At 50.3% G+C, this 9,910-nt stretch overlaps 1 protein-coding gene across 2 annotated transcripts; it reads right to left on the bottom strand.

Moving 5' to 3' along the window:
• Positions 1 to 6,325: 6,325 nt before the first annotated feature.
• On the bottom strand, positions 6,326 to 9,655 carry LIAT1 (ligand of ATE1). Of its 2 annotated transcripts, none has more exons than XM_058559312.1 (2): positions 9,452 to 9,655; positions 6,326 to 6,911 (listed from the first exon to the last, which is right to left on the bottom strand). In XM_058559312.1, exons 1-2 carry the CDS (start codon positions 9,645 to 9,647, stop codon positions 6,439 to 6,441), a joined length of 669 nt encoding a protein of 222 aa, XP_058415295.1. In that variant the 5' UTR covers positions 9,648 to 9,655; the 3' UTR covers positions 6,326 to 6,438. The 2 variants fall into 2 exon arrangements, with proteins under 2 accessions (XP_058415295.1, XP_058415296.1); XM_058559313.1 differs by having other exon boundaries at positions 6,326 to 6,908.
• Between the last annotated feature and the right edge of the window lie 255 nt (positions 9,656 to 9,910).

Genomic DNA, 9,910 nt, shown 5'->3' with positions numbered 1-9,910 from the left:
CCTGTACAATTTGGAAAGTAAAAGCTGAGTGTAGAACGTTACACAGCTTTCTGGTGATTCAGTGTAGAGAAACCAGAGAATTTAAGTGGTTAGTCTGTCTGTCCCTTAGACAGGGTCAAGAACTGTGACGTCAGATTTTATGCTATTTTCAAGCTAACCAGTCAGCCTGCCACATTTTCAGGGATGTTAGCTCAAACAGGAGACTCGTGCATCAGAGACAAAGGACGGTTTCTTAGTCACAGCAATAGCCAGAGCACCAGCATTTGTGCTGGTTTCCAGAGCCTCCATCCCCACAGCGGGATGTGAAGAGGGCCAAGCAACACCAGAACATGAGGGGTTGTGTTACAGGAGAGGAACTTTGAGCTCAGGAACTAGAATCTTCTATGATAAGTAGTAAGCAAATCTGCCCCATGCTCTGGAGGGAGATACTCACTGTCTTCCAAGGCCGTTTGTCATACCAACATCCTCCAAAAGTCTGGAACAAAGGTGACTCTCCTCACAAGATGTGTAGGCACATGACAGACCTGGGAGGGATCGTCTCCCGACAACCGAGCTTCTCACATGTTAACATGTATAGGAGCCACCTGAGGGTCTTGTCAGACGACAGCTTCTGGTTCAGGAAGTCTGGGGCGGGGCCTGAGAGTCAGCTAACAAGCGAGTTTCTGGTGCTGCTGGTCCCAGGCCCACACTTTGGGCAGCAAGGTCTTAGGCACCATCTTCAACGCCAAGGCACGGGCAGCAGCTGCAGGCTGGAGTGCTGGCCTGGGGTGTTGCGATTAAGTGGGGAGGGCCGAGTGAGGGGGGACCCTCCCCAACCCTTCCCAGTGATGATCAGAGGTGGGCGTGTCAATAGTCTCAAAGGCTGGATTTGACCATGAACAAGCACACAGTGTGGCCAGGAGGCCGGAGAGAGTGTGTTCCCATCATCCCAGGGGCCCTCAGGAGCCCAGCGGGTGGAGATTCCTACCTCCCAATGCCTCTTCTCCCCAGGAAGCTCCTCTTCCAGCCACAGTTCCCAGGAACGACTCTCTCCTTCCAACAACACTCGCGCCCTGCTCCCACCACCGGCCCGACTGACAAGCCCCTCGTGCTGTCTTCATCTGCCCCTCTCCACTGTGGCTGAACTGCAGGGTGTGTGTTGCTTGGCTCCTCGCTGCTTCGGGAGCCTGTCTGAGGCACCGCGGTCTAGTAATTAAGACCTGGATCTCTGGAACCAGCCAGACCCGGGTATGACATCCCAGCTCCTTTCCTTGGTCCCTGTGTGACCCAGGGCAAGTCACTTTCCCAATCTGTGTCTGTTTCCTCGTGTGCGAATGGGATCATACCACCCTCCCACCTCAAAGACTGTTGTGGGGATGAAATGAAGTTGTGTATGTTAAAGTGCCTAACACCACGCCTGGACAGGCCTGGAGCCTCATCAACAGAGACTGTCAGCATCAGCATTCCGGCAGCAATCAGCAGAGAACTGCATACCTAGCAGTTGCTTGATGAACATTTCCTGAAAAAACAATTGGAGACCTGAGAGCAAATCTCTTACGAGTCATCTCCTCTCTCTAAGCCAACATTGTAAAATGGAGATAATAATTCCCACCGCTCAGGGAACATAGCGACTGAGGGACAAATGAGATAGACGAACTTATAAACTATAAATGACCTAAAATCTTATAATTACAAGGTGGGGTGCAGGACACAAAACACATACCATGAAAATATAACATAAACAGCTATATACAGCTCCAGATATAAGTATAACAAGTAGAAACTATTCAGTCTTCTGTAGCACTTAACTCACCCAGCAGCCCCCTGAACCCTGTAGCACACAGCACCATTTCTGGAAATAAACTTAAACCTCCTCTGAGCACTGGCAGTGGGTGTCTGTGGTGCCCAGATAACACATGGCTTCTTATGGGAAGGCTGGGTTCCAGGTTTTCCACTCCTCATGTCAGGGGTGAGGCAGCTCGCTGAGAAGCACAGCTGAGGGTGAAGGAAGAAGCCAGCTGCACAAGTCAGCTGTTGCTGCGTAACAAAATTACCCCAAAATCGAGTGGCTTGAAACAACTTTGTCATCTCACAGTTTCTGTGGCTCAGCAATCTGGGTGTAGCTTGTCTGGATGCCTCTGGCTTAGGGTCCCTCCCAGGCTGTAATCGAGGTGTCACTTGGGGCTGTGGTCATCTCAAGGCTTAACGGGGGTAGACTTGCTTCCAAGCTCACTCACGTGGCTGTTGGGAGGCCTCAGGCCCTTGCTGGATGTTGGCCAGAGACATTAATCCCTTGGCATGTGGGCCTTTCCTTAGGTGGCCCACCACATGGCAGCTGGCTTCCCCCAGAGCAAGAGCCCTGAGAGAGGGAGAAAGAGAGTGTGTGCCAGACGGAAGCCCAGCCTCTCTCTCTTTTAATTAATAGACTTTATTTTTGAGGGCAGTTTTAGGTTCTACAGAAAAATTGAGGGGAAAGTACAGAGATTTCCCACGTCTCCCCTCAACATTCCTCTTAGTTTCCCCTACTATTGATAGCTTGCATTAGTGTAGTACATTTGTTACAATTGATGAGCTAATATTGATTTATTATTATTAATGAAAGTCCATAGTTTACATTGGGAGTCACTCGTGGTGTGGGACATTCTATGGGTTTGGACAAATGTATAATGACACGTCTCCACCGTTACAGTACCACACAGAATAGTTTCACGGCCCTATTCATCCTTCCTCCACCTGTGCTGCACCTGCCATCCTTCCCTCCCTCCCCTGAACACAGTCTCTTTTCATAACCCCCCTTGGAAGTGACACTCCATCACTTTTGCCCCATTCTATTCATTAGAAAGAGTCAATAGGTTCGGCCCATTCTCAGGGGGAGGGCATGAACACCAGGAGGCGGACATCACTGGGGGACATCTACCACACCAATCCACACGAAAGTTGTTACATCCCTGGAATCTGTCTTCCTGAGTGTCCATGGTGGATGTTCACGAGGCTCACACGGGAGCACTCTGTCCCTGCGTCTCCAGCCACCGCTGGTGTGGAAGCCCAAAGTCTACTCATGGTGGGAGCGTCATATAGTGGGCTGGTCATGTAGACACATTCTAGCTATGTGACCAACCTTAAAAGCGGAAACCCACCCCGTAGGCTCCACCAAAATCAGGCGCAAATCATAAACCCAATTATTATTACTGAACAGTGCTGACTGCCTGATACATTCTACTCCAAAACCACACGTGGACCCATGGTTACAGAACATTGTTCATCTTTAGTTAATAGATTCCATAGTAGATTCTCAGCCAAAGGTCTATAGTTCTGGAGAGAAGCGTGCAGTCAATTCAGACCAGTTGAGATTAACTCCTGCTGTGCAATCCACCCCCATGACCCTTGGTTAGTGCCTTTTAAAAATAAATCATTCTTCATCTGGAGGGTAATGGACAACTCTGTCTACTTGGCATCTCTCTATGGAATCACTGTATTCTATATAAGTTTATATAGATTCTATAATAATCTGTTCAGTATATGTGTCCAGTGGGGTTGCCCCTGCCAGCCCCCAACTTCCCCACCATACCCTAGGTCTGTGCAGCAGTCAAACTTCATGTCCTTGGCCACTGTGATTAGTCCAGTGATGGGCTTATGACCCATGAAAGGCCAGAGACCTTCTCTGGGATTGATAGAGACACCAGATAGGGACATAGGAGTGACTCTTTTTTCTTCAAAGAACTATAAGGATGTCAGTGGCCATATTTGCCATCCTGTTAGGAGAACCTGCTTGAACATGAAGCTACAGTTGAGGCAGAGGCAAGATATGGAGAGACAAATTTTGATGACACACTGTGACCTCCTGGATCCAGCCATGCCTGAAGCCACAGGCAACCCTGGACTGTTAGCTTTATAACCACCCCCTTTTTCAGTAAGCCAATTTTCATTGGATTTTCTATTCTCTGCCATTGGAAGGGTCCTCACTGATACAGCCTGGGTGTGAGAAAGACATTTAAAACGTCTAACCCAACGTGGTTTGAGTTGGAGCCACTTCAGTGCTTGTGGAAGCATTAATGCCCACCTGCTTCCTCTATTTACATCTTAAGCACAGACTCTCATTTGGTTCCAGGCTACAAGTAGGCACTTTCTTGTTTGGCCCAAAGCCCCCTCCCCTTGAGACCCTTGCTTCATTCCTCCTACATTCTTTCCTGCTCCAGACCCCTGGAATTTGTTTTGTGGTTTGTTTGAATTATATCACTCTGCCAGCCACTGAAGCCACGTGTCTTTGTGCAGCTCACCTTTGATGAGATGAGCTCTACACCACCACCCAGGACAATCTCTCCAGTGGCTGTGGAGCTACCCTAACCTACAATAACATTGCTGAAAACTCTTACAATAGATTGAGTGCTTCCTAGGAGCCAGGCGCTAGGCTAAATGCTGGGATAATTACTGCATTTGAGTCTCACAACACTGAGGTAGGTGTTTGCATCTCTGTTTTCAGATGTGGTAACTAAGGCTAAGAGAGGTTAAGCAATTTGCCTGAGGTCATACAGCTAGCATGTGATGGGAAAGAGGTAACTTCACCTCTGACCTCAAAGCTCATAATTTTAACCACTATCCCAGAATATCTCATGGCAGAAAGGCGACTACAGGCCACCCTCATCCCCACCCCCATGGAAGACAATGCAAAGCCGCCAATGCATCCCGAGGCCGGTGAGCCCTCAGACTCCTCCATGCACCACACCTCCAGCCATTATGGTCAATCCAGAGGGCACAGGAGACGCCAGCCCGGCTGCTCCACCCTGGGCTGACTTCACCTTGAGCTCTGGGGCATCAGGCAAGGTCCTGGAGCTGAGCAGTAGCTCCTTTCCCACCTCCCCCTCCCCACTGAGCCACACCAAAGCCCTGGTCCCCTTTGCTTGATTCCATGGGTGCTCCTCAACCTGGGCAGCGGAGGACAGGCCTGGCCCAGGCACCAGGGTGCCACTCCTGTCTTCTTCAGGCCCTGCTGGCCCAACTGCCGACCTCCTCTCCAGGGGAGGACAGGGCTCTGCCACCAGTCCCTTCTGTATATCTCTCCAGGGTACGATGGCAAAAAGGTGAAAACTCTGTCACTGGTCTTTTAAGGAAGGGTAAGGCGAGGGCCACTCTGTCAGCCGGGGGCTAGTGGGACCAAGATGCCCACTTTCGCTTAACCTTCAAATAAGCGTTGTGTGATGTTTTGTCTCGGCTTTTAAGCTCTCCTGTGTACACAGCATGTCTTGCCTACTCCAAAACAGTTTAACTCCTTGGAAGGCAGGGACCTCATCTTACACCTCCACTCTGTCCCTCTAGGGCCCTCCATTGTGTTGCACACAAGTGGCCCATGCTACCCCAGTGGCCCCCCCATCCCTGGGATCTTTCGGGCTACATCTTTGTGCCCGAGGGTAATCTCCCCCCACAACTGACACAGGCCTCTAGGCCCCCACGAGTGGCAGGCTGGAAATGCCAGAAAATTAACACGCTCCCAGTGGGGGACAGCCCTCAGCCAATGCCCCTGGGGAGTATAAATACCTCGGCTCCCTCACCCTCAGGTGGGATGGTTCTGACAGGGTTTCCCTGTGGGATTAAGCCCCAGTTGCCCAGTATGGAAGCTGGCTTAATAGTGTCCCCTGGATTGGCTGTCTTCCTTTCCCTGTATCCTCTCTACTGATCTTTCCTTCACCTCCCAAATAATCTACTTGCATTTGAATCCTTGTTTCAGGATCTGCTTCTGGGAGAACCCAAACTAAGACAACACACAGCTCTCACTCAATAAATATTTGCGGAAGGGAGGAATACTAATTTAGGACAAATAGTATAGTAGGGCATTTTCAATGCTCTAGAATTTTGCTTAAAATGCCATCTTGGGGCATTAGGGGAGGACTATATTTATAAGAAGAAATAATATTCCTTTTGAGACTTTTCATAATAACTTCCTAGGGATGAAGTTCTGGTACTCACCTATTTTAAAGGCCACATAAGGGCAGGGAGTGTACTTAATTAAAAAAAAAAGTCTCCAGGATATTTGGGGCATTTTCCTTGGGCCTACAGAAGCATGCTTGTGTGAGGAGTTACCCATGAAATTAGTTTAAGATTTAGAAGTGATATAATCTATACACTCTCTTTTTTTGGTGCGGGGGGGTGCAGACTACAGACATCTAACTGTGATAAGAAATTAAGTAACAAAGAGAGATGCCAGCTTATTTGAGAAAAAGGAAACTCAAAAGAATTTCGTTCATTAAATTGCTTATGTTCTTAAGGAACTGTGGTTTTCCTGGGCAATGAAGGGCACCTTGTTGAAAGGAGAGGTTGACCACCAACACACCAAACATCTGCTTCCTTCAGATGTAGGTCTGATTTCCGTTTATTCTTCTTCTTTTTAACACATAAACTTGTGGTAAGGATAAGTGATAAGCTCGCCAGTGTCAGGGGTGGATTTTCACCCGGGCAGAGTCATAGCTAATCAGAGTGCAGGGGCTTTGGAACAAGGCTTCCTTCAAAGCAGGGATTGGGGCTGTTGGCTTTTAACGAGGGCGGCCTGCTGTTGGTGCTGCTGTCTTTCTCTGAGAGGTAAGGTAGGTTCTCAGGGGTCTCCTCAGCACAGCGGTCAGAGCAGAAGCCCTTGAGGGCCAAAATCTGGTACCGCTTCCTGCGGTTAAGCTTGTATATGCGAATCCTTTCTTTCTCTGCCTCTGGGTCAGCCAGAATTCCATCCCAACGCAGACTCTCGTTGATCTGGTTGGAGAGGTTCTCTTCTATTTTGGCAAAGTGGGGGAGACTCACATTGGAGGAGTAAGAAGGGATGAGCTTGTTGTCATCTTTGTCCTGTCTGTGCTCTTGCCTCGGGCCGTGATCTTTGCTGGGACTTATGATGCCGTGAAAGGATGACGACAGCTGCTGATTCTTCAGGCCTCGACTCTGATGTTTATCTGCTGAGCAGACGAGCAGTGTTAGCGTTTGTGGTGACGCCTGCCCTCAGCCTGCTTGGAGATGATGCCAAAATCACCAAAAATGTAACGGGGTTGGAGGCCCCTCCTTACCTAGGGCTCAGGAGCCAAGCCCACCTACCTTGTACACACCCACCAGCTATATGCTTTTGGTCAAGTCATCTTGGCGAGGGAGGAACTATTTACTGAGTACGTACTAAGAGCCAGGTCCCCTGGATAAAGGCTATCAGCCTTATTTTCCAGGTGAGGAAACAGACTCCAAAAGTCTCAGTAACTTGCTGATGTCACACAGCAGGTGGCAGAGCCAGGATCTGAACGCAGGCCTGACTCCCAGTGCTCTGTTCTTTCCACTATGCCACGCTGCCCTCCACCTCACCTCTCCACATGCTCACCAAGGTCCTCTCCTCCAGTTATAGGAGTCTACGACTCTACCCCTAGTCTAGACACTTTATGATGGAAGAAATGGAGAACAACAGAAAAGCCTCCTAAATCTGACAGTGGAAAGCAACATAAAGCCAAGTCAGGAAATACCTCTGCTGTGCGGCTTGTACTGATTTTTTTTACATTAATAGAATTTCTGAGTTACATAACACGCACATAAACTACTGCAAGTTGTGGTTCTTTCATCGGCTCATCCTTCTACCTTTTGGGAGAGACAAATACCCCCTTCCCCCCCTAAAAAGAAGAGAAGAAAAAAATCCCCTCTTGATATTTCTGTAGCTTCCTACTCCCCAAAAACTATTTGGTGTCCCCTGCTGACAGAATGAGGTACATGCCATGTAATTTCTAGAGTCAGAAGCTAAGCCTATAAATTTCTATAGTCTATAAAGACTAGAAATTTCCTAATTTGGTTTTGCAGACACACACAGGTTTTTTTTTGTTTGTTTGTTTGTTTTGTGAGGAGCATCGGCCCTGAGCTAACATCCGCCAATCCTCCTCTTTTTGCTGAGGAAGACTGGCCGTGGGCTAACATCCATGCCCATCTTCCTCCACTTTATATGGGGCGCCGCCACAGCATGGCTTGACAAGTGGTGCGTCGGTGTGCGCCCAGGATCCGAACCTGCGAACCTCAGGCCGCCGCAGCAGAGCATGTGCACTTAACCGCCTGCGCCACCGGGCTGGCCCCTCACACAGGGTTTTTTTGACCTTAACTCCGAATTGTTATCTTGCCTTTTTATTACGATTCCACCTGAAGAAGTCATTATAATCTTCCCATTGCTCCCTTCCCCAAACTGCAAGGTTGACATGCAGAAGGCTGCCACTCCTTCTGTCTCCAGCTTGCCAGTGGTGCCAGCTCTGCACAAAAAGGACCAAGGCCCAGAAACTCAAACTCAAGACTAGCCATGCTGGAGGTCAGGGCCACTGTGCCAGGGGCAATGAGAGCCACCTCCTCGACAGCCAAGGCCCCAGAAGGGGACCACACAGGTGACAGTGGAGACCCAGCACTCATGGGCAGGCACATTCTATGTCGCTGTCGCATTCTCTCTCCAGCGAGTGGGTTCTCAGTGCCTTTGTGGACAAACGAGAGGAGCCTGGTGAGATGTAGGTACTCGGTGCGTTTGTGGGTGGTTGGTGTGTGTATGTCTGTAAAGTGTCCATGAGAGAGACTGGAGTGAGAACCTGCGTGCACATGGCTGTATGTGTACAAGAGCTGTGTGGAGGGGTCTATGCATGTGAGTGTGTAACAGAGTATCTGTATGTGTGTCTAGACTGTGAATGTGTGTGCCTGATGGGGTATCCGTGCTACAGTTTTATTTGGTGGTTATATGGATACAGCGGGTGTTGTTGAGGGTGTTCGAGATTAAAGAGTATGCAGCAGTGACTGGTGTGATGGTGCGTGTGCAGTCGAAGTCTGGTGTTGGCGGATGGGGGTGGAGGAGAGTCTGTGCAGGGAGCAGACTTTATATGCATTTACTGGGTATCTACATAGCATCCGCAGGCAGGTGCATGGAAGGTAGGAAGGTGCAAAGAGGGTCTCTAGGCAGAAGGCAGAAGTCTGTACTTCAGTGTGTTAGTGTCTGTCCTGCAGTGTCTTAGCATCTTTGGGTTGGGGAAAGTCTCTGTGTGAGGATGAGGGGATCTCTGCAGGAGGGCTTGAGATTTCTGCGGGAAAGTATGGATGTTTAGAATTGCGAGTTTAGGGCCGAGGGATTAGGAAGTTGAGTGGGTGTCTGTGTAAAGCTAAGAGTGGCAGTGTGGGGCTGGGAGTCTCTGCGGGAACAATACTGGGTATCTTTGGGGGTCTCTGTGTGGGTGAGGGTTTCCATGAATGTTGAATTCTCCATGCAGGATTTGAGGTCTCTGCGGACGTGGATGGTCTTTACGGGTAGGGCTGGGGCATCACTCTACAGCGATAAGAAGTATGCGTGGGGAGCGGAAGGCCCTCTGTTGGGGACTGGTGAGTTTCTGTTTCTGGTCTGAAGTGGTGTCCAAGTAGATGGGGCCTCTGTGAGCGGTGGGTGGGTGTTCTTGGAGAAGAACTCAGAAACGGGAGCGGAGTCTGTCGCGCTAGCTGCTCCTCTTACCGTGCCCTTTGCCCGACCCCTTGGTCTTTTTCTTCTTCTTTTTCTTCTTCACCTTCCGTTTGGTCGGTTCTGAGGTGCTGCCCGCAATTGGGGGCAGTCTGGACCCCTTCGAGCCCGCAGTGCCGCCCTCTCGCCCCTCCTCATCCTCGTCCTCCTCGCCGTATCCCGACGCCCCCGGCTCACCGTGGCGGTCCATCCGCCCGCGGGGCCGCCACCCGCGCCCGGAACAGCCCAAGACCGGCCGCCGACCAGCGGGTGGCTCCGGGGGCCGAGCGCCTGGAGGACCACGCGTCTCCATGGCGACCGCGTACACCGCGCCTGCGCAATCGGGAGGCTTCTGCCCAGGTGCCCACTGTGGACGTAGGTGTGCGCATGCGTGTTTCAGTCTGCTTGAAACCTAGGTGTGGTTTGCAGTGCGAAAAGGGAGAGTGAGAGATCCTAAATGCTTGGGCTGGCACG

Source organism: Diceros bicornis, chromosome 18 (genome assembly GCF_020826845.1).
Source record: "Diceros bicornis minor isolate mBicDic1 chromosome 18, mDicBic1.mat.cur, whole genome shotgun sequence".
Lineage (NCBI taxonomy): Eukaryota > Metazoa > Chordata > Mammalia > Perissodactyla > Rhinocerotidae > Diceros > Diceros bicornis.
The sequence above is the reverse complement of the archived record's forward strand: the minus strand, read 5'-3'. Positions and strand labels throughout refer to the sequence as shown.

What these genes read in the sequence shown, in the direction of transcription:
- LIAT1 (XM_058559312.1), bottom strand. Translation starts at nt 9,647, where the DNA reads ATGGACCGCCACGGTGAGCCGGGGGCGTCGGGATACGGCGAGGAGGAC. An exon ending in GGGGTCGGGCAAAGGGCACG is followed by an intron (nt 6,912 to 9,451) that starts GTAAGAGGAGCA and finishes TCGTCTGCTCAG; the next exon opens with CAGATAAACATCAGAGTCGA.